The 25,261-nt window shown below is 38.8% G+C and overlaps 1 protein-coding gene and 1 pseudogene across 7 annotated transcripts in view; both read left to right on the forward strand.

Annotated features, from left to right (window-relative positions):
- Positions 1 to 19,329, forward strand: part of ADGB (androglobin) — a 121,556-nt gene extending 102,227 nt beyond the window's left edge. For 2 of the 7 annotated variants that reach the window (XM_045188874.2, XM_045188875.2), the window contains exons 31-36: positions 4,312 to 4,488; positions 5,225 to 5,333; positions 8,105 to 8,314; positions 14,395 to 14,485; positions 15,126 to 15,309; positions 18,917 to 19,329. In XM_045188874.2, the coding sequence (XP_045044809.2) occupies positions 4,312 to 4,488; positions 5,225 to 5,333; positions 8,105 to 8,314; positions 14,395 to 14,485; positions 15,126 to 15,309; positions 18,917 to 19,102 (957 nt within the window). In that variant the 3' untranslated portion in view covers positions 19,103 to 19,329. The other 5 variants (XM_045188876.2, XM_045188877.2, XM_053914192.1 and 2 more) reach the window with 4 other exon arrangements.
- On the forward strand, positions 159 to 3,525 carry LOC112297194 (calcium-independent phospholipase A2-gamma pseudogene; annotated as a pseudogene).
- Positions 19,330 to 25,261: the final 5,932 nt, after the last annotated feature.

Here is a 25,261-nt window from a genome sequence, read left to right on the forward strand (position 1 = left end):
GGGTCCCTACTTGCCCATCTCCCTGCAAGCAGCCTTCCCTAATTTAGTGTCAGAAAGCATTAATTTAACTTTTAATACGAAAGACACTGTTTGGTGGATTTGAGTTTCTAATATTCATGTTACCTGTGTATACTACTCTCAAAAAAGATCACAGTATGATGGAGGAGGGTGAAGGTAAGCAATTTAAATGTTAGAGGTTGAATGTGCAGTAGTAGAAAGAATAGGTACCGAATCTAGCTTCTTCCTAGAGGAGCAGGGTCTTGAACTAAATCAATGAACAAGGACATGCTGAGGCAAAATTCGACACAATCATCTGTTTGGTTTTTTTAATCCTTAAAGCATGAGATATGAGGCTGGAGGGGTAAGGGGTAAGTATCAGGTGCAGGAAAGCCTTTAAGCCTCATTAGAAGCTGGGTCTCAATCTACACCCCAGGGATCCTGAATCCAAATTCCTTCCAGGCCAGTTAGATAATTATAATGATGAAGGGTAAAAAAGAAGGCATGGGTGGCAAAGTTGAGGAGTGCAAGCACAGGCATAAAGCTATTAAAATTCAAGTTATTTGCAAATACTGAACTCAAAACAAAATACCTATGAGGAAGATTTCTTTCCATCATTTGTGATCACTGCTTAAGCTAAGCAGGGCTGGGAGGTCAGGGGTTTTAAAAGTGTACCGCCATGATCAGGCGTGCATTGCAGATACCTTGGTGACTTGTGTGGGTATGAATGTAAGTGGGAAAAGAACAGAGATGGGGAAACCATTCTAAAAGGTACTGCAGTAGCCCAGGTAAGAGAGTACAGTTGTACCAGGTACAGGTCAAAAGAAAGGAAGATGAGGACAAACAAAAAGTTATCTTGGAAACAAAAGGTATACGTAGTTATTAATCCAAAGTGGATGATAAGGAGCAAGAAGAAGTAAAGACTCTCTCCCAGGTTTCTAGCTGGATTAACTGAATAGGTTGTTGGTACCACTAGTAAAATAGATGCTAAAAAAAAAAAAGAATAAATTAGGAAATGATGACTCAGTTGTCCCAGATTCCAGTAATAGGAAAACCTGTCCACTTGCATTTCCAAAATTTAATTTCTTAGCTGTTAGAGTCTGCCCTTGTCAACGTTGAGGAGTAACTCTGATTTCCATGGGAGGCAGGAGGAACTGGGGGGCGTGCCCTGAGGCTACTGCTCGTCTGTTGGTATCAGAAGCCTAGCTGATGCAGGTCATCCACAGCCCACGTCGAAGCTGGGGACAGGCAAGTCACCACTGCTGCTGAAAGGGTGGCAACCTGCTTCCCTGAAAGCAAAAGTCTTTTGGAGAAGCAGAGAAGCAAGCAACTGCTCTTCCTGGGCTCACCTAAGCATTATTGGATGGTAAGTCACATCCGTCTACAAAGAGGATTTCATACGAGCAATGTGTAAATGGACCAAAACTGAAGCACGAACTTGAAGTAGCATTGGAACTCTCCAGGCAACCGTGGTTCACATGTGGGAAGTTCGAAGCTTAGCCCTTCTGCTCCCACGAGACTCAAGAAGTGAGCATTCATGTCCTATTTTAAAAGCACTGCGAACTTTGTTTCAAAGGCTTTTTTGGCAATCAGAATAAAATGACTTCACGTGTAGTTCAACTTAAGTTTGGTTCGCAAATATCAAAATCAAATAGTGGCTGTTAAAACAGAAAATAGTTAAATAAACCATCACATCTCTAAAACGATGTAGTGTTAAATCAGAAGAAAAGAGTTTTCCGGGACAGGGAAGTCACGTTATAGATAAAGACGAAGATACGGTAAACAAAGCCTCTTTTCATTACACAAATAGTTGAACCACAAAATTTGGGGAGTCATTTTTACCAAATCATACCAATTCATACTTCACACATGAGGATAAAATATCTCAATAGAAAAAGAAAGTATAAACATTTCCAGAACAAAGGAGAAGTGGAATATAAAAACACTGAAGGGAAATGCAGTTCTGTTGATACAGACATCCTGACCGACTAAGAAGTTCGGCCCTGAATCTTCTTCATATACCAAAGACAAGCCGGCAAGTCCCGGTGAGACATGTGAGGCCCTTCTAGTTTCTGTTAAACAAAGTACTGCCACCTCCCTCATCCCACTGAAGGTGTACGAGCTTTAGCAGGTGGTTATGTTGGTGGACTCTGCTCCACATTAAAGGGTGAATCAGGCAGAAGAGCCAGTCAGAACAGGAAGCGGCGATGAGGCTGAGTAGGCCACGAGCAAAGGCAGAAACATAGAGGAGAAGGAGCATTTGTCTCCTTAACCAGAGGAGATGGCAGGGCTGAGTACCAACAACAGAGCGTGGGCATTAGTCCGAGCATTAAGAACAACTGACTCCAAGCTCTGCTTTAATAGGGTTGAAAGACTGACTTTTCATGTTCCTGAGTTTCCTGGGGGAAAAGGAGTGACTGCCAAGGAAAGAATTACTTCATTCTTACTACGAATGAGACAAATTAAGGATGACGCTCTTCAGACAGCAGTTGGAGCAACTTTGGCCTTAATTGGCTGTGTGAATCCAGGGAAAGGGAGAGGAACCCTAATTTGAACAGTGGGTGGTATGGGAACAGGGGTATGGTTGCTCTTCAGTCATGCGAAAAGGACTTGACCTACCCGGAGCCGGTTCGTCGGCTCTTTCCTTGCGTCTGTGGTGTGAGCCCAGGTGCCACGGGAGCTTTCCTGCTGGGACTGTGTCACGTGCTCTTGAGAAATGTGAGGACCTTTATAGAAAGTCAGGGTCTGAGGCCTTTTCACGGAGTGGCATGCTGGGACAGTCAAAGGGAGCTGGAGCCATGCAATTTATGACAGTCACACGTGGAGAAATGCTCTGAGGGTAGAGAGGCATATACAGCAGTGATTAAAACAGAAGAAATCCCGCACATCCCAAGGCAGCTGCAGTAAGTACTACGGTGAACAGAGGGGTGATGCCCACAGCTTTTGTGCACAGAAACTGTGGGCATTTTCCTGGAATCAGCTCTTACCATGCGAGAGGCTGCTGGTATGAAACATGGCAGGCCATTGGAGACGCGTCTGCTGCCCCAGGCTACTCTGCAGAGGGTGCGTTTGGGAAACGGTCTTCCTCAGGATCAAGATTGCTTCTGAACAACCGCTCAGCATTAGCAATACATGACCTAAATGTCTTTGGCCAGGCGTCCCATCAGAGTGCATCGTATTCCTCAGCATTCGACATTGGACAAGTGGCATAAGAAACACCGCGACATACACAAGCCTGAAAACCAAAATGTCCGGTGTTATCAACATTGCTACAGATACAGAAATAGTCTGATAACTATTTCAGATTCCATCCTGTGACATTGAAAACATATCTGTAGGATGAAAGTCAAGATGATAAGCTGGATCAGCTGCTGTTGAATTGTTGAAGTATGTAGAAAGAAATGAAAAAAATGAAAAGACTTGCAAAAATATTAAGCCAAGAAAAAAACAATTCTGCAAATTATTGATGATTGGGTAAAACTAAAACCTAACATGTATAACAGTCTTCCATTCTTTTCAAAATTCTGATGAATGTATGTATATTGTCTCAAAAATGAATGCCTGTTCAAAAGATCCACCAAATTTAGTAAGAAATTATGGGATTCAGCGTGAGTTAACATTGAAATACTCATGAATTTTGGGGAATCCAGGAAAAGCCAGTGCTTGAACCATCTTGCACAGCACAAATTATATGCTTGGCTCCAAACTTCATATGGAAGTTAGGTGTTTATTACATTAATAATTAACTAAGCTTTAGTAATTGTAATAGTTTGCTAGTTGGTTTTAGTAGATGTTGGTATTATATTGCTTGATGATTTAATGTTTATTAATATATGATCTGAATAGGAAACTGAAAACTAACATATTATATTTTGTAATTTTTGCTTTAGTCATTATAATCATGCTGAATTTATGTGACCATTAATTTTATTTCACATGAAAAAGCTACTTTCTTCTTAAATTTACATTACTTGTGTTTTCATTAGCTATATTCTACAATCCAAATGCTGCCTTTTCCTGTAATATTATCTAAACAGATGTGGGAAAATGGAATTTTGTCTATCAAAGGACGATTACATTCAAAACATGAAAAATCAGATACAGTTTTCTGTTCGAAATTTGCTTGCTTCAACGTTGTGTGGTTTTGAAACATTGGTGAAGTTCCAATCAACCACTTCTTCCCCTTGAAACTTCAGGATAATGCTCTGTGTTAACTTCAAGATACAGCTCTAGTTTTTCATTCTCTGCTATAAAATAAGTCATTTGAATTTGAATTTGAATTCTGACCCAAAGGTTGTTATTTTGTTTTATCAGATGTCCGCTGTTCACTTTCAACAAGAAGACCCAAATAAACCCGCCTGGATTTTGAGGTTGGTCACTGAATACAATGAAGCAGACTTTCTTGAAGTCAAAAAAGATACAGAACGAGCAGATGAGATCCGAGCCATGAAGCAAGCCTGGGAGATGGCTGAGCCAGGAAGAGCAATCAAGGTTGATCAAACTTGAGTTTGAAAAGTTGTTCTTGTCCTTTCACTCCTAGGTGTGGTCGGAAGGACGAGCCACGTAGGTGGGACCACATAGCCTTTCCTCTAGGGATGGTATCTGGAGCTTTCTCAGACCTTGACTGAGTACATCTGAAGGCCACACTTGGACATAATGTGGAATGTCACCCTCATGATACCCTGATGACTTGCAAAAGCAAAGCACATAGTGGGGCTGCTTATTGCCCCCAGCCGTGGGTCACCTCATTCTTTTACATAAGTGAGGCTTACACTATCAGTCCTTAGCACTCACAAGTCAGAAAGCCGAACACGGCTTCATACGTGTTTTCATGTGCTTTGAAAGCCCTTAGATAGATGAGAAGTGTGTGCCCTCCCTGGTGATACACACTCATGCACCATACCTTGTCTCCCTCGCCCTCCATTTTAAATGAGTCATTGCCATAGAGAAACATTATTTTCTATATGTGTGTTCATGTCCCAACTGAGCCAGGTGAAAAAGGCTCAGGAGACACTGGATCCATGTGCATTAAATTTAGGGCCACTTCTTTGAGTTCTCAGAAATAACTGTCAGAAACATGGATGGTCCAGGATTTGAGTTTATTTGATAATTAATAGCTCCTGACCTTGTTCAAACTGCCTTATTTATTCACATTTTCATGTGTTTTTTTTCTTTTGTACTATTAAGATGTTGCCTGTACTATTAGTTGACAATGTTTGTTCCTTAGGCTTCTCAGGCCCGTCTGCGTTACCTCAGCCCATTCATTAAGAAAACAGCCGATGCCCAGAGCATGCTGGTGCCGCTGTCAGAAAGCCAATCGAGAGCAGAGGATGAAGGTCGGTGAACCCTGCCCTCAGAGCACAGAGCTGCTAATTGTGCCTCTTAAGAGATAGTCAGCACATCACATTAGTAAAAAGAAAACATTTTAGAATCTATTTTCCTAGGATTGTAAAAAGTCTCATACGATCCTATAAAAAGTATATGCTGAATTTTTTTGGAACCAAGCATAGGCTTACTTCTTCTATCAGGTAGATGTGATTTCCCCCATTTAAGAAGAGACGAAACCAGAAATAAGGGTATGACCTGGCTAGAAGGTAGCAGCATGTGAACTTGAAGGCAGACTTCCTACTATAAATATGGCACCTTTCTGATCACCATAAAAATAAATAACGGCAATAGGAACCATAGTGATAACCTTGGCTCAGTTGGTTGACGTGTTGTCCCATACATCACATGGTTGCAGTCTCCGTCCCAGGTCAGGGCACATTCCTAGGTTGCAGGTTCCATCCCCAGTTGGGGTGCACACAGGAGGCCACCAATCCGTGTTTCTTTCTCACATCCCTATTCCACCCCCTCTAAAAATCAATGACCCTATCCTCAGGTGAGGATTGAAAAAAATAAGAATCATAGTAATAAAGTTAACTACATTTACTGAGTGATTGCCTTGGGCCTGGAACTGTGAAATACTAATTATTTTATTTAATATTCACATCAGCCCATGGGTGTATAATATTGTTTTCGAGTCACCAATAAGGAAGGACAAAGGCCCAGGGTAATTTCCCCGGTAATTTGCTAAATACACGAGACAGCCGGGAACGAGCCCAGCACGCAGTCAGAGCTCTCCTCGTCCCGAGGTCTTCTCCCCGATGCTCAGGTGCTCGCACCTGTCACCACACTGGGCTGTCTGCAGAGGCCGAAGACTCGCACAGCCTGAAACATGCTTTTCTACCTTCACAGCTTCAAGGGAATAATTTGATAATTGTTATAAAAATAGCATCCCTTAACTTTTCACATAAACAATCTAAACACTAAATATCACCCCAATCCTGTTCTCCTGGGATGAGCCCTGTTTAGAATGCTTCATGTTTATTATCTCATTTTAACCCACAGCAATTCTGTCATAGATGTTACTATTCCTACTTTACAGACAAAGAGACCAAAGCTCAGAGAGTCCCCTTACTCTTCCTAAGTCACATACATCCAAGTAGTGAGAACACTGGGACTGAACTATTTCTGACTCCTAAAGTACTTTCTCTTCTAATTGATAGAATTAAATAATATTAGGAAATATATAGAATAGAATATAGTTTTTGTCCTTTAGCTCTGGATTTTATTATTATGTTTAAAATGCATTAAGCTGTATGTAAAAGAAAAACTATTTCACTGGACATTTGTTAAAAATGACAAGGAGGACCTTACTCAAGACTATTGCGATAGGAGTCAGGATGGCTGCACCTGGGAGACAGACTGAGTTAAACTCAGAGTGCCGCAGGAGCCAACGAGCAAGGAGTGGAGAGAAAATCATGCAGAGGAAGTTGGTTAGGTATCAAGGGTCAAGGGAGGGGAACTTGATTAAATATCAAGGATGGGAGAAAGAGAAGCTTGATTGGATATCAAGGTGGGGGGTGCAGATTCCCAATCAACTGGTTTACCCGGATTCTTTACTAAAACTGGAATAGGAAACAGGGTCAGAAGAGACTGACCTTGTCATCCAACAAAGGTACAAATCTCTCTTTTACAGCTTGATGAAATTTCACATATGTGAGACATTTTAGATCATGGTATAAAATACTTAACATGTCTTTAATATATCCCCCCCCCCAGTCATCTCCTTCCTCAAAGTAACTACTAGTCTGACCTCTATCACCATAAATGATTTTTGCTTGTTCTTGAACTTCATATATTGAACTCATACAGTAAATGTGCCCTATATGTCTCATTATTTATCCATTCTATTTCTTCTTGTGTCAAGGTTAGTAAGTAGTGTTTTATAAGAAATTTGTCTATTTTACATAAGTTAAACTTCCTGGGGGGAAAAATTTTTAATTTTTTTTCTGATCCATCTTGCCGTTGGGTTGCATCAATTTTAATATTTGTAAAGAACCATCATTGATGGCTGAATGTCTCCCTTTTATTTCAACATTTCTCCATACTCTTATTTTATTCAAAATAAGAATAAAGTTGCACTGACCTATTTTACTCAATGCAGAGCAAAATGCCAATTAGAACATGTGCAACTGACAAATAGAGGGGAAATGTCTGTGTGATGTGGAATTGTGTACGTTTTACATTTTTTTCAAGGCATGGAGGTCTGGAACAGTGGGAGTAGAATCATAGCTTGAAGAATCAAAGCTGGAAGAAAAAACTCTTCCAGCTTTGCTGCTTCCTAAGCAAGATGCCTTCTCAGCTTTGTTTGAAGACAGTTTTAGACAAGTGTCTGCACTCAGAGCTTGCTCCCCAGAGAGGAGGCTCCTGTCTTTTCACAATTCTCACCTGGGGCAAGCAGCCCGTCGTCCAGAGCCCACGTGAACAGCAGCCCCAGTGGTTCAGAACTCCCCTTTCCATTTGTAATGGCTCACCTCCAAAAAGCCTCTATTTTTACGTGACCTTTTCCTATCCTGAGGCAGCTTCTAGACCCACTGGGTGCCTGGACCATCGACGTCATCTTCTGAGGTACCAAGGACTGTTTTGGCTAGTGTTCTGGTTAGAAGTTGCAAAGCTTACGAGTCTTTGCTCCAAATCTGTGTTCTCATAGCCCTGTTACTTTTTGCATGTGATTTCATAGAATGCAAGTTTTTTCAGTAATGCACATGCCATGTTGTAATAGAATCATCTGCAAGTTCCACAAAAGTGACAGAATCAAAGAGTTCTAGGAGTTTAGACAACAAAGAGATAAAACAATCAGGAAGTATGCTGTGGAAGAAGTGGCAAATGACCAAGGCCTTAAAGGACCTGGACAAGTCAGTGAGCAGTGAGAACAGGGGAGCCCTGGCGGGGAAGGAGGAGCAGGAGCAGACCGCGCAGAAGGAGAATATCAGTAAGTATTCCTCTCAAGGGTAAGAGAAATATGTATTTTGAAGTAAAAATCCTGGAAAATATACTAACTTAAACAAATGTGACATCAAGGATTATACCATAGAACAATTTGTATTTTGAATTCATAGGTCTTTGTTTGACTTATCAGAGTTGATAATCTGCGCAAGAACCTGATTATTAAGAACTTATCCCAAAGATAAAAGTGGGCAATTTTGTTTTAAAAAGTAGGAGGTATAATTTGTATAGTTATACCTAAAAGTAAAACTGCAACGATCACATTTACAATTGTCACAGATTCTTTTTGTTTTATCTATAGTATACTACATGATAGATTTTCTTCTTTTCCTTTTACAACAAATTTTAAATATTTGGCTTTGAAAGGGTAGGAAGAAAGCAGTTTTCTGTGGTGCACAAGCCATAGTGACTTGGTTCATTTTTGTGTAGTACGGATTTGCATTTATTTACTAAAATGAACATACACCCTTCGTGGAAGGCATTACAGAGAAACATCTTTGCACACTCCTGGTTTCCAGAAAGAAGGATTTCCCCTAAGCAACTCTTAGACTTTCTGTCTCTAAAGGGACTTATCATCTCATCTGGTTGATATCTTTGGCAAGAATCAATTGGGCTGTACCTAGCGAGCCCAAGTTCACTGCTCCTTCCTGAATTGGGAGCACTGCCTATGAGTGAGGGGTGCTGACCTGCAGTGAGCTCCAGGGCTCTCTGATCATGGCCCATTGGCCTCTCCCATCAGGCTACATGCTCCAATCACACCTCTATCAAGAGCACAATCTTAGCCTTTGTTCTCAACTTGTTCAGAGCCCAAGCAGGAGAGAAGAATATTTTAGAAGGAAATATCTTCAGAAATGTCAACAATGGTTCTCTTCAAAATTGCTAAACCAGTATGAGAATTTTAAAATTAAAAACCGTTTATGGCTAAAGCATGTCCTTGAGTTCCACTGTGAAAGGAAAATTCAAAGGGCTCTTTTACTACACTAAAAATAGATACTGATATTTTTAAACCAGTATTTTGAAAGTAAGCATTTGTCTAAAAGATAGTGCACATGGTATCAGCACTGAAACACATCTATCCATATCTACCATGTTATTCAATTCATAGAGCGCTTTGGCGTATTTATCTGTTGAGCCCCTGTGAACTAGAAATATGGTATCTCTGCCTCAGAAATGAGGCAATTGATAAATGATGACTCACCCAAGGAGAGGAAGCTGATAGAGTTGGGGTAGAAGCAGCACTTTTCAAACCTTAGTTTTTCTTTTGACTCTACACATTGTATTCTTTAATCAAACACAAACTTTTCTCCACAGTTAATTCAAAGAGCTATAAAATAAAGACAGAATTAAATTCTTTCCTTTCATTTGGGAATTGTTTCTTTGTCTTCCCATTGTTTGTGAGGCTCTTCTTGTTGGCCTCTGCTTCTTAAATTGCTTTGTTCTGACTCCCTGGATTTATGATATGAACTTCTATGGTAGAATGCCAGTGGGATTTGGTGGTGCTGTCTCCTTACTCTCCTGTGCTCACTGGTCTTGAGCTGACGTTTATGTGTTTAACACGGTCTAACTCTAGTCTTTTCAGCACTCCAGGTTTTGTTGTCTCACCGTCAGATCTTTCAATGTCCTCTATCTTTGGTCTCTGATCTTCGTATATGCTGGAATACTGTTGGCTGTTTGCCCTGCTCCTCAGATCAGCTAGGTATTTCCCTGGCGCTGAGGGGAAGTGGATTCCGCTCCCACCTATGTTGCCGCCATCTTCCTTCAAGACAGAATTAAATTCTGAAATTAAATTGTTTACATGCTAATATGTTACAGCAAACAGGGAACAGGGGGAAGCAGGACCAACACAGCCTGTCCTCAAGCAAAAATTTCTTTAAACCATTCTTAAATACATGTTACTGCCATTTTAATTTAATATAAAATGGTAAATTTGTTTACGCATCCTCAAGAAAAATACACTCTATTCTGGGACACTCTGCCATGTGCCCCAGGTACTGCGGCCCGAGAAGGGTCCTGCTTGAGACCACGGGGCTGACTGTCAGCGCTGTCTGGGACTCTGCTGCTCCCACCTCTGCTGTTGGTGCAGCACAAAGTAGGCCCTTACTCCTGCAGAAGCATGGCCCCTAAGAGGTTATTGACTCCTGAGAGCTTCACGTGGTGGGGCCTCTATCCTCCCATCAATACTTGTGACTCCCCCCAAGCAATATTAGTCTTGTTACTTCTATTTTCATTGAGTAGGTAACTTAGAACAACTTCCTTCACAATGCGAGAGGTCATGTGAACAATATCATTATGCATTCAATCCTAAGTATTCTCCCTCCAAGCCAAGCCATCATCACGGTCAAGAGTGCAAACACTGCTTTCAACTCTCCTTTTATTTCTAGGGAACCTCTGGAAAGTGCTGCTTCCAGACGCTGGGGGTGATCATTGTTTTTATTCCAAAATCTTTTCCCTAGGTGCGCCATCAAACTATTCTTTGCCATGTCCTTTAAATAGCAATTCTCATACCACCAGTGATGACAGAAGTTCTCTCCCAGTCTGTTGCAAACCAAAACTTTGTAAAACACAGTAAAATGACCCAGTGATGACCAGTCACTGTAAAAATATTACTCAGTTCATACTCTCATTTTCAGAATGTACCCCATAGAAGACCAGTTTGCAGATGAAGAATGGCAGGCACACACACGCTGAGCCACACTGTTAAGGGTCTAAAACTGCCACCCCCACACTCACACCCTACTCAACGGAGTCTTTCAGACGAGCACAGAGATTACTCTGCCCCTCCCCCACCCTCTCTGTTCAATATATATTGTTTGGCTGGATGTAAGAAAGCACAAACATCTCACTACTCAGAAAATGGTTCCTTTCCAGCCAAAATCAGCAGAGTCTATATCTTACAGAAACAATTTAAGTTAGAAATGCCAAAAATATCCCCAACTGAAGTAGAGATGTTCGTAAGAAAAGCAAATGCACTTTAGAAATCTAAGAGCCCATAGTAGCTGTGAGGAAAAAAGAAAAATTATTGGCTACTGGTTTCTAAAAGACTCATATAATAAAATTTTGATACTTCAGAAATGTTTATTTAATGTGACAAAATGAGAAACATGATTGAATGTATGTTTGAATGATGGAGCAGGGTTGAGATTTGTATTACTATATTTTATTTTCTCATGCGTATCATGACTTTATGTATTTTTTAAAGATTAATTTGGATATTATTTATATATATTTTTAAGATTTTATGTATTCCTTTTTAGAGGAGGGTGAAAGGGAGGGAGAGGGAGAGAAACACTGATGTGCGACAGAAACTTCCATCTGTTTCCTCTCGCACACCCCCCAACCAGGGCCCCGACCTGCCACCCAGCAGGCGCCCGGACCGGGACCTCCTGGTTTGTGGGACAGCACCCAACCTACTGAGCCACAACAGTCAGGGCTATTTTTATATTTTTAAATATTTACATTAGATTGTATTTTCAAATGAATGATCACTTTTAAGAACTTGTTCAAAATTAAGCACTTTACAATAATCTTGGAGACTATGATAACCACATGTTAAAAAGCAAGAATAAATAGTGGCAGGGGGTGGGGGAGGCAGTGAGACTCCTTGAACGGTAGAGTGAGGACTTGATATATCCTCTCCCCAGAAAGCCATGATAAAAATAAAGATTAAAAAAACATTTAAAAACTCCTAAGGCACACAACTAAATGAAAAAAATACTTATTAAAACTAAGAACAATAGAAATAAATTGTCAATTGTATGAGTTTTCTATTGCTACTGTAACAACCACAAACCTAGTGACTCAAAACAACACAAATTCATTTCTTAGAGCTCTGGAAGGAAGAAATTCTAAAATTGAGGTGTTGGCAAGGCCACATTCCCGCTGCAGGCTCTAGGAAGGAATCTGTTTCTGTCTGGGAGCTGTGATGCTGTTCGAGGCAAGCGACAAATCCCCCAAAAAGCGAACAGGGAGATCTGGGTAACAAAACAACCCCGTGATTTCAACCCAAGGTCAAGAACAAGGCTGAGTGTCCACTTAAACCACTTATACTCAACACATTACAGGAGGTTCTTCTAGCCCTTTCGATAAAAAACGAATGAAACACATCCATATCAGAAAGAAAGAAAGAAAACTGTATCCTCAGACACACTCATCCTGGATACTGAAAATACTAAGGGACCAAGGGAAAAGAACCAAGATTATTATCTGCAACTAATAAGTGAGGTTCCTGAAGTCACATGTTACAAGATTACTCTACAAAATTTGCTTTTATTTCTATATATCATCAATGAGCAATCAAAAATAAAATTAAGACAGTTTTATTCGCAATAGCATCACTAATAAATATATGGAAATAAATTTTAAGAAGTGAAGACTTGTATACTTCAAACTACAAAACATCACAGAAAAAAATTTCAAAGATCAAACTAGGTTTATCTTTGGACTGGAAGATGAACCAGTCCAAAGAGAGGTTTATGGTCTGGACTGGAGGAGTCAATTTAGTAGCATAGCATATTCATACTCAATTCTCTACCAATTGATCTGTAAGTTTAGTACAATCCCCGTCAAAGTCCTACTAGACATTTTACACAATTCGATAAGATGATCTCCAAATGTATATGAAAATGCAAAAGGTCCAGAATGACCAAAATAATTTTGATAAAGAACCAAGGGGGAGGATTTTTACTTTGTGATTTCAAAGTTTATTATGAGGCCAACAATGATCAAAACAGTATGATTTGACAGTTTCTTGAAAAGTTAAACAGATTTTTACTATTCCTACTTACATGAAATTTTCAAGAAAGCGAAATCGATAGAGACACAAAGAAGGTTAATGATTGCCTGGGGCTTGTGGAGAGAATGGGAAAAGGGCTGTGAAAGGGTGTGAGGGATGTTACTTGGATAATGGAAATGGGTAGAACCTGGATTTTTGTGCTGGTTACACAGCTCTATAAATTTGCTAAAAAGTATTGAATTGTACTTTTTAAATAAGCAAATTTCTCAATATACTTTAGTAATTTTTTTAAAAAAGAGACTAAATGGTCCAGAAAGACAAAATGTTAGTCAGCCATAAAAATATTAAAATCTTGCCATTCACAACAGTATGGATGGACCTAGAGGATATTATGCTAAGCGAAATAAGTCAGAGTTAAGACAAATACCATATCATTTCACTTCTATGCGGAATCTAAGGAGCAAAACAAACAAACAAACCAAACACACTCACACATAACAAAGAACAAACTGATGGTTGTTGGAGGGGAGCAGGGTGGGGGAATGGCTGAAAACTTCCCCTTATAAAATAAGTCACAGGAATGTAATGTACAGCTAGAGGACATAGTCAGTGACATGGTGATAACTACGTACGGTGTCAGATGGGTACTAGACTTATTGTGGTGATAACTTTGTAAGATAGATGAATGTTGAACACCTGAAACTAATATAATACTGTATGTCAACTATAATTTAAAAATAAGTAAAATTTTACAAAATGATCTGGAAAGGCTGAGTGGATAGTGTCTTAGATTCTAAAATGTTTCTTAAATCTGTTCTTATGGGTTCATATAAGCTTGTGGAATAAAAAGCTCCTGCTAATGTGGTATTCAGTGTTTATCTATTATATGTTGCCTATTCCACTGGACGAAATGTTTCTTGAAGGTAGAATACTGTGTCTTGAACATTTTTGTATTCCAACCCTGTACTGTTTCATGTAATCTTCACATATAATTTGTTTATAATATAGTTTTGTAACTTAAAATATGACTTCTTTGCTTCTGCCTTGATTTAACTATAACTAGAATAACATTTTGTTATATTTTTTAAAGACTGTGCTCTTTTTATCATCTCTTTCATTTAACTATAAGTATAGTAATAAAAGGTAGAAGATACATATAGTTATATTTTAAGTCATATTAAATCACATTAAAATCATTAAATTAGGCAAGTCTATTCAATGGTGGTTTTCTTAACAGAAAAAAATTATCTTCCATTAAAATGAGATATAACAGTCATTTAGTTAGTCATTGTTGATTTTTGGGGGGAGAAACTTAGGACTTTTTATTTCAACAGGGCCACGTTCACGATCCCCAGCAATTTTGGAAATGTCTCCACGACTTATTCGAAAAGCACTAGAATGTGTAGATGTAACTCAATATGTACGGTAAGTTTTAGTTAATGTGGTTAATGTATACATCTGTGTACCTAGAATTTTGGATACATTGCTAATAAGCAGTTGCTAAACAAGTGGAATTTGAAATTAAATGCTTAATATTCAGTGTATTTGAATGTTTAGAAATACATGATTTTACATCTCAAGTTTAACAAATGTTTTATTGAATCAGTCATGAAAATGTTTAAATATTTTTTGTAAAGATTTAATGTGTAGCTTGATTAAGGTGAGTTGTTACAGAAAATTCTCACTGTAACTGCTGCCATTATTTAGTTAGATTAAATTTTCTTTTAAATTTGGAAGCAACTTCAAAATTATTTAGCTGCTTAAATTAAAAAGGAAGACCTACAAAACAGGCTCACAGTTTCAAACACCAATTCCACAATCTCATCAAATGGCACATCTAATTTTATTGATATTTTTCTAAAATAACTTTCTAAAATATCATTGATTCAATGGATGGAGCATAACCCATCTAAAAATAATGGCTTATTCTTTCTATTCCTAATATTTGATTTTATTCAGACCACCATATTGTTGATATGATATTAAATTATTTGACTTCTAAAGTAAAGCTCACTCCAGAGTTCCGAAGTGATTTAAATCTCTCTTTTGATGTTTCTATATCAAGGAAAACAAACATTGAGCCTCTGTTTCAAACGGATGAACTGAGTCAGCAGCAGGCAATGCAAAAGGCAGAGGAGATTCATCAGTTTCGACAGTACAGGACCAGAATCCTCAGCATTCGAGACGTAGACCAAGAGGAGCGACTTAAAGTACAGGATAAAGTCCTGGAGATGTACGCAGGAATGCGGGTGAGTCTAACAGTGTATGCGTGGATCACAGCTGACACATATGCTATGTGAAATAAGCTACTCAGAGAAAGACAAATACCATATGATCTCACTTATGTGTGGAATCTAATGAACAGAATAAGCTGACAAACAAAACAGAAATGCAGGCATCGACACAGGGAGCAGACTGACAGCTGTCAGAGGGGAGGGGTACTGGTGCCTGAGGCTGACTCCAACCAGCAGTCCGTGTGTTGTGGCTGCGACAACGAGCAAATTCACATGGAACAAAGAAGTTCTGTGGAGAAAAAGGGACTGCACAGCCTTGCTTGGACAGGCTTTTATTACTTTTCTGGGCCCATTACATCGAGGATGGTCCTAATTTACTATGCACGGGTTCACTGTAGGTGATTACCTTTTACAGATAACAAAGGAGAGGATGTTGCTGATTACTACAAAGAAAAGGTTGTTGCAAATGCAAGGGGAAAAGTTGTTGAACTGGTTACACTCCATCCTTGGGAGGTTTAGCACAGACTTCAGGAAGTTACTTTAAAGATATGCAGTAAGCATTTGCTGCCTCAATTCAGGGTGAGGGAGTTTTACCAAAAAACAAGCCTCAAAGCAGCCTAGGTACAATGCAGGCCTGGTTCCCCACTGGAAAAACCAATCTTTGGGCGTGGGTCCTGTGTGCTGCCTTGCCCCCACCAGCTTTCCAAATCAGGGGCTGGGCTACATTTGCCACTGCCCCTCGGATCGGTTCCCTATAGGTGCCCTTATGAAAGAAGGTGAAGGGATGAAGCCAAAAATATACATATACAAGCACACACAAAGACACAAACAGAGTGGCCATAGCCAGAGGCAAAGAGGGGTTGGGGGTAGCTGAAGGTGGGCAAAGGGGTTGGGGAGTGGGGAACAGGAAGACTTTGCTTGGTACAATGGGCACACAATGCAGTGAACACACGATGTTTTATTGGGCTGTGCATTTAAAACCTGTATGGTCTTCTGGACCGATGCCACCCAAAAAAATTCAATTAAAAAAGATGTCAGAATCATATAGCACCTGAGTAGAAAGAAGCCATGACAACATTTGGTTCCCAACTTCTTAGAAAAGATGGCAAATTGATTCTACATACTAATTTTAACTACTCCCTAAAATCCTTCTAAAATGCAGTTTTGGGAATCAATCCACAAAGTGGGAAGAATAGGAGAGAAGATAACAAAATATTTGTGAAATTGGAAAGTAGCTGGATGATGATCGCATTAACAGACTTGAGGCAGCCAACATTTAAGCTGGCAATAGAAAAGAAATATGATCAGTAGCATAGTTCTCATCATATGAGAGAAAACACACCACATGTTAAATTTATTTTATACTGAACCCTTGAGATGGCTCTGTCTCTATTTTTTATACATATGTCACTTCTATCATTCTGTATTTGTGCAAATAGTTTAATGAAGCCAGTTTTATTATGATAGATACAGTATTTTTCTTTCATCAAAAGCTTTGGGAAGTGTGGTTCTGACATCCAGCTGTTTCGTCATCTCAGTCAGAGTCAGGCAAGTTCTAAAACCATGGAAAATCTCTTGAAGAATTCAGTGGTGAAGACACAACATTTGTAGAAGCTTTTCTTCCAGCCAGCATCAGTTCATTACTCCTTATTCTTTCCCATCATTTTGAAACAGTAAACAGTCAGCACAGTGAACCCACACCGATAGCTATGGCTGCCTTGCTTAGATACATTTTCAGAGAAGCCATTTCATGACCCATTTCTAGAATGTTGCCTGAAATCAACATTAAGTAATCTTGTCTACAGTTTTGAAAATTACTCTCTTTTAAAAAATATTTACTTTAAATATTTTAATGTTTACTTCTTTATACTCTTCTGATACTTTCCATTTCCACAATTTATTTACTCAACAGATATTTCTGGGCATTTTTGTACCAGAAGCTCTCCTAAGCCTGACCAAAGGACATAAACACCTCCCTGCTCTGCAGAGTTTAAATTCTGTGAGGAAATAGATGATAAATATAAACAGAACACATAAATGCATTGTATAATGTGACAGAAAGGGACAGTGTCAATAAAAGAGAAGTAGACTAGGATCAGAGCGCGATGATTCGGAAGAGACAAGCGTGTACTTGGTGTATTACAGGAAGCACAGTGGGGAGCCTGTGCTGCACCAGTGAGCAGAGGTAAATGCGGGGGCCAGAGGTCAGAGACAAATGGGGACATGGGGACAGGGAAGGTTGTCCTGTAGGACTGGGAAGGCCACCATAAAAACTTTAGCTTTTATTCTGAGGGAAATATGGAACCATGACAAGACTCCAAACTGCAGGGGAGTAACATGATCGGACTTAGGTTTTGAAAGGATTGCTCCAGACACTGTGGGAAGCAGATTAAGTACAGAAAGGGGCACGCACGAAAGACAGGTCTGCTTAGGAGATGCTCACTGAGCACGTGAGAGGTAACGTGGTTCTCACCAACGGGTGGGGTGGCGGTGGTGAGAAGCAACTGAATTCTGAATTCTGGATGTATTTTCAAAGTAGTCAACAGGATTTCCTGATGGATTGTGAGAGTATTAGAAGAGAAAGAGTTGCCAAAAGAACTGAAAGGATTGAATTGCTATCAGATTTGATGGTTTGGGAGTAAAGATAAGGATTTCAATTTGGAACTTTTTTTGTTATATCTGTTGTATCAAAACATACATTTTTATTTATCTATTAAACAGTCATGTAAGAATTGAATTGAAGTTAGATGTGTGATTCTGGGATTTGGGAGGGAGATCTGGGCTGCAGATTTTTTTTTAAAAATGGGGCCCATCAATGTATAAATAGAATTTAAAGCCATAGGGTTAGTTGAGGTTATCAAGGAGTGAGACCTAAGATCTAAGATGTGGCCATTTTCACATCAAGAGATGATGAAGAAAAAGGAAAATCAGGACAGGCGACTGACAAGGAGCAGATCGTGAAGTGAAAGGAAATCAGGGTGTGATGCCCAAGAAGGCGAGTGAAGTCAGTTGACTCAGGAGGAGAAAGTATGGTTGAGTAAGAACAGGACCAGGGAGTGATCTTAGATTTAGCTGCATATAGGTCTTTGGTGTCTTTGATGAATACAGTTTATTTTGGGAGTGGAAAGACAAACTGACAATAACAAAGATGACCAATGGATGAGGCAGTATTATTTGGAAATACAACTCAGATATGTTTTGTAGGGACTAGAATGTGTGGGGAACTAGTAACTTACTGAGCGCAGTCCCTGGGAGAGACCCACTGAGTGAGCTGTATGTATATCTTACACAGATGATATCTGAACTCTTTTAAAGTACGTAGTTGCTTTGCTAATATTTCTGCCTATTTCTTAACTCTTCTCTTTATTTTTCTCCTACTGATGCTTTTATTTACTATTCTGTTAAAATTTCATGCACCCTTTCCTATCTTATGTTGTATGTATTGATAAACATTTGAGACCATTGCTTAATTTTCATCTTTCCTCAATGATTTCCCCCATGAATCTGCTGGCATGAGAAAAAGATAAAGGTCTTGCAGGGTTTTTTGGGGTTTTTTTCCTGGTCTGGGACCATAAGCTTTTATCAGTGGACCTTATTTGATTTGAATTTTGTTGTGAAATAGGACTCCTTAGATGAAGCTCGTCAAAAGATATTCAGCATCCGGGAAGAGTATAGGAACAAGTTGCTGGAAGCTGAACGCCTAAGGTTGGAGGCTCTGGCTGCAGAAGAGGAAGCCCCCCGGGTAGAGCCAGAGAAGAAAATCTTAAGCCCTGATAAAGACAAAAAAAAGAAAGAAAAAAAAAAGTAACAAGATGCCCAATACTACTTTTCTTCGGAACAAGAAAAATCTATTTTTGATTATCTATAACTTTGTCTGTTGATTAAAAAAAAAAAGAATTTAAAAATAGAAGTTTTCCTATCTTAAAAATAGTTTTTGTGCTTTAATGTTAATTTGTATTTCTCAGAAAGCTTTATTTGAAGCTATTGGAGTTTACGTTTTTCTAATTTCAATAAAAATGCCTCAAATATATAGAATGTAATAAAATGTGTGTGTCTCACTCTGAATTGCTGCATGTTTAGTTAATACTAAAGCAAGATCATAAATGAGCCAACAGGATTACATTTGAAAAATTCAACCATGAGAAAAATATCTATTGTTCTTAGAGAAAATTGTATCTCTAACTTAAAATTGAGTTTAAAATACTTTGGTTTTATATATCTTAGAGAGTTAGGTTCTTGGATCAGCAACTTGCTTTTAGACTGTGACTAATGGGCCATTGAAATCATATAGCAAGTAAGGTAATTCTTTGCTGCATGTGACTCTTTCAAAAATTAAGGGGTATCTAACATTCTCAACCTTCAACCTCTAATGAATGGTACTTCTCTCCCATTTGGGGACAACCCAAAATGTCCACTCACATTTCCTAAATATTCTTTAGTGGTGGCACTCTCCACATGAGATCATTGCCACGTAATAGTAAAGACCGATGAGAAGCTAAAGACTGTAATGTCTGCCTGCCTTAGTTACTCAATGACTCTTAGAACAGAGCCATAAAATACCCTCCACTGGGTTGATTGAGTTAACCAGGGTGTATCTATAAAGGGTGGTGTATGGCTTACCATTCAGTGTCTTCCTCCTTAGGCTGCTATCATTTACTTCTTACATCCACTCCCCACCTCCCAAATACTTCAAGGTCAACCCCTTCCTTTTCAGCATTCTTACAAGAGCAGACAAGACAGTTTCTCTGCAGGCTGCAGTCCCAGGCCTGCCTCTGAGTTAACACAACAGGGTGCAACTCTGATGATCACGAAGCATCATTACAAGAGCAATTTAATTCCTCAGTGCCTCCAACATCTCCACTGAAGAAAGGATTGTGGCTTTCCTTCTTGCAAAATCAGTGTCCACTAAGTGCTTTTTGAATAGTAACAAATGGAAGTCTTCAGTTAAATGAATCAGAAAATCGATGACAACTTCAATAAACTTTAACTGGCTTCTTGAAATCAAGTTCTCAAAAACAAACAAAAATTAGGGGGGGGGTCTAGTCTCTGAGCCCCCCTGTTATGTGTAGACTACTTGTACACGTTAAAAAGTTACATAGTATTCTAATATGTTAACCAATATATACCTTTGAAAGAAACCTTTGCATCCATTGCCATTGGACAAGAGGAAAATAGAGGGAGAAGCAGCAAAGAGAGCCACGGAGCACTGGAATTTGCCTCAGAGAGGAAACTGTGTGCCCCACTATCCCACCCCAACCAATTCCCAGCTTGGGCCAAGTCCCAGATGGGATTATTTATACCAGATCAACGAATGTTTCCAATGACCTTCACGGAACATTTCTGAAATTAACATTATGAAGAAACTTTGTTTCAAGCCATTGTTATAACTTTTTTTGTCTAGTAAATTATAAAAGATGTTATTCATCTTAATTTAGATAAAACAGTTTTCAACCACAGGTGTGTTTTCATGGAACGGTTCCATTACATTTTGAAGACTTTGCATGCATTTAGAACTTTAGGGTAAACATCCTTGTTTTGGGCATGGGCACAGATGGTGGCATCACCGCACAGTGTGATTTATTACTGAAGTAAACCTACATAACAAATCACTCTGCCATGTGTATGTGTGAGGTCTGTCCGGGAAAAGCCCAGCCATTGTTAATATAATGAGAACAGATTGCATGACATGGATGTAACCTGGCAGCCAAGGCGAGTGGACTGGAATGCACATGCACGAACAATGACGACTTCTGAAAGTCATTGAGTGAGCCTGTGGACTGTGTGGCTGTCACATTCAAAATGACTGACCAAGTAGAGCAATAAATCTGCATCGCATTTTGAGTTAAGCTTGAACATTCCTGTGAAGAGACTGTTTGGATGATTCAGGAGACCACAGCTACTGGCAACTGGTGATTGGCAACTTCACTGAGACAACATGGCTGGTGCAGTGTTTTGGTGAAACATCAAATCTCCCAGGTGACTCTGCCCCCCTACAGCCCAGATTTGGCACCCTGTGACTTGTGGCACTTCCCAAAACTAAAATCACCTTTGAAAAGGAAGAGATTTCAGACCCTTCATGATATTCAGGAAAATATGACAGGGCAGCTGATGGCAATTAGGAGAACTCTGTGAGGCCCCAAAGTGCCTACTTTGAAGGGGACTGAGTCATCATTGTCCTATGTACAATGTTTCTTGTATCTTCCTCAATAAATGTCTCTATTTTTCATATTACGTGGATGGGTAGTTTCTAGACAGACTTCAGTATATTCAATCAATGACTTTAAACAATCCTAACTTTATTCAAATATGCCACTTTTAATACATTTTGTGTATTATAAAATTTCACTTACCTAATCTGTAAAAGCCTTTTCCATCTGGTATATAATATTATGACACTCTTTATTTTCAGTGTTTATCATACTCTTGATTTCAGAATCAACAATTCAGATAAGCATATGGGTGACTTTTTCATTCTCCTGTAGGTGGCTAACACATTTAGACAGATACAAAGAAAACTAATAAAAAAATGATATCTGCCTTTGTGGAAAAGATTTCAAATTAATGTTTTACACAGTAAAAGCTTATCAGCTAATATTTAAATGGCTAAATAATATAAATCATGATTATAGATCATTAGTGAAACTGGACTAAGTTGGTTAACATTTTACAGGTTTGAAAAGAAAATATACATGTTATTTTCACTAGGAAGATTAGTTTAAACTTGTCCAAATGGCCAAAATCATATTAAATGTGATAACCTGACCAAAGACCATTTCATTGATTAATAATAGTATAATACAAAATTGTTACCTTGTGTATTTTCCTCAAGGACTTTGATATTTTTGTGTATTTCTCCTAGAACTTAGCCCAGTTTTAAATCAGTTGCTTCTGGAATGGCATACACCAAAGTCTGCATATTTTACTCCACGATATCTGGAAAAAAAAAACCCTTGGGCAAATAATATTAACATTTTTCTAAGGACCATCATTTCCATAGCAAAGCATCTGAAGTCAATAAGCTATTAAAATAAGACTATAAAATTAGTTTTAGAATAGTAGCTTGAATTCAAAAGCTGTTTTCCGGTTATGATGTAAATAAACTTGTTATAGTTATCCCTTTTTTTTCATTTATGAACATTGAAGTCATCTGTGGCTTCATAAATACAAAAAGAAAGAAAACAGGGTAAAATCTAGAGAGTTTAATTTGTGGTTTGCAAATATGATAAAAAAAACAATCCCGAGAGGAAGTTAAAAGTCATCTTGAGCTGCTCATGTATCATTTGCAGATTTCAATAACGCTTCACCTCAAGGACCCGGGATGCTTCAAGTTTGTTTTACGAGCTTTATTTCTTCAGTTGTGCCACTAATGTTTAACTAATGTGTCACATTAAGGTCATTTATAATACTTTGTGTAAAGATTTTATTTCTCTGTTATATAATGGGTTATATGCTCCTAAGTGCAAGGACTATATCATAATTGTCACATACTGAGCACTTTAATTACCCACAAATCATAGCCTAAACCCTCACTGAGTAGGCTTTCAGTAGATTACAGTGGAATAAACTACACTATTTGTATTATTTGCACTATTGGGCTGATGTTACAACGGGTCTACATACAAGCTTATGATAATTTTCAAAAATGCATCAGATTGGCATTCAAGTGAAAATATTGAAAAGTACAGTTTACAGAACTTCAAAAAAAAAAAAAAGATTCACATCCTCAAGCGACTGAGATAACACCAGATGGCAGGCTGTTAACAATGGTATTTCACAATGCTCACAGAAGACGTGTGTCACAGTCTAGGCGAGACAGCTTCCTTTTCCAAACGGGATCTTAAATCACACACCCCTTAGAGCAACCAGGGAACTCATATCCATGCCGTGAGTGAGGATGCCACAAATTGATCTCAGGATGTCTTTTACTGATGTCTCTGGCCAGAAGAGCATTCCTGTGTTTGTTTCTGCCTGCCCCTCCACAAGTCCATGAAATAATTGTGAATCAGGTAACAAGCAAGAAACACTTTCATTCAGAAAGGAGAACAACAGGAGACACAGGCCATCACTGCTACACAGCAATTTTGAAACCCCTCAAGGTAGACGTGGCGCTGTAGCACCTCTCTGTTCAATTGAACTCCACGACCCCCGGTTCTGTCTTCTGAGACTTCTTGTCTGTTATACTCTTTGGCCACATCTGAAGTAGCTGTTTGAAAATACATCCTTCTTGGAGGCTGGTCAGTGTTTATTTCCTGGTTTCTAAAATGTCATATAGACATGTCGTGTGTACACATAAAGTAATAAGAGAATCTGTCCCCTGGATACAAACACAAAAGGCAGTTAAAATAACGGATAGCAATAGTGTCCATTCTTACCTTCTCGGAAGTCCATGGGTACTCTAGTGGACATTTCTGGTTCTGCCTGCCCTGGATCCCCTCTACCATTTTTTGGTAGCAGCAGTGAAAGAGCTGAAGCTGAGTCATTTTGAACATCTCCAAGAGATTCCCCATTCCATTAGTATCTTCCTCTTGTGTCCTTTCCAGTGTAAAGTTTTTTTTTTCAAGCCTGTGGGTACTCAAACATAGCAGTGACTTTTCCCCTTCCATTAGCCAGAGTTTGTTTCTGTTACATATAACCAAAGACTCATTACTGATATACTCAAGCATCATTTTGGATTCTACTTCCTGAATTTGTTTCTATTTGAGAAATTCTGAAATTATGAAGGGACACTTCAGAAATTATGAAGTCCTCAGAAAATTGCCCATTCTCCAGGTAGAGGATCTTAACCTGGGGGCTTTCAGTGAGCTGTAGGTGATGTCTGAGCCTTCTGCAATGATGATAGATAGATACATAGATAGATAGATAGACAGATATAGAGATATAGAGATACATGTATGTAGACAGATAGATGTATGCTTTGGGTCAAAATTTATAGCTTTAATTAGATCATTAAATGAGTCCATAACCGATACAATTACAACGACTACTGCACTAGAATTTATTTTCAGTTTTCAATTTGCACAAGGTTAAATAAAATGGTAAAATATTTTCTTCTAGTATAAATTATTATTTTGTTTGGAGAATGGCTTCATACTTAATGATTTGAAGAAATTTACTTGCAAATGAAGCTACTAAATATTGGAATCTGTCTGCAAAAGGTAACATGAATGTTATTTCTCAGAAGGTTCTTAAATATACTGTAAATTGTTTGGTTTAAATTTTTTCTCCTGAAAAAGATCAAGCTGGACATCTTGTGAATTTTGAAATCTTTTCAGTCCTATGTTTTTAAGATTCTGCCTTTTGGGGAAAAAATAGAATGGCATCTAAATAGAAAATACTGCATGGTGTCAGAGCTCTGGGCCAGAAGTTTTTAAGAAGGAAATAAGAGTTAATAGATTTAACTGGAAGGTGTTCAGTTGAGACATAAAAGTGGAGACACTTTCTGCAACAGAACTATCACGTGGGAGGGTCACGTAAAGAGGTGTGTACAGATTCATTGGAGCAAGTTAGTGCGCTCGCCCAAATGTTGCACTTGGAAATGCCAACATGATTTTCATTCAGTAAGCAGATCTCTATATTTTTACAGAAGAATTAAACAGATACAAAAACAATCGCAAAGAAAATAAAGGGCTTCAATTAGGGAGAAAAACAGTGCTGATTCAAGTAGACAGCACGGCAGGCCTTGGTGTTATTGTAAATCTGGTGGGATAATTAACTGAAAGGTGCTTCATCTCCAGGCAGCTCTCAGCAGAACTCAACATCTGTCTCATTATGCACAGCCATCCCGTCCCACTAGTCAAAGACAGAACATGAAGAGAACTGCATGTGATTTACACTGCTGCCCAGGGAATTTGGAAGATCAGTATACTTACTGGAATTGGAGTTTAGCCCAGACCCTATTTTTGTCCAAGGGAAAAAAAAAAAAAGAACAAAGTTTAAGCATTTTAATAAAGCACAAGAGCGTTGGTTA

This window comes from Desmodus rotundus, chromosome 11 (assembly GCF_022682495.2).
Source record: "Desmodus rotundus isolate HL8 chromosome 11, HLdesRot8A.1, whole genome shotgun sequence".
Classification (NCBI taxonomy): domain Eukaryota; kingdom Metazoa; phylum Chordata; class Mammalia; order Chiroptera; family Phyllostomidae; genus Desmodus; species Desmodus rotundus.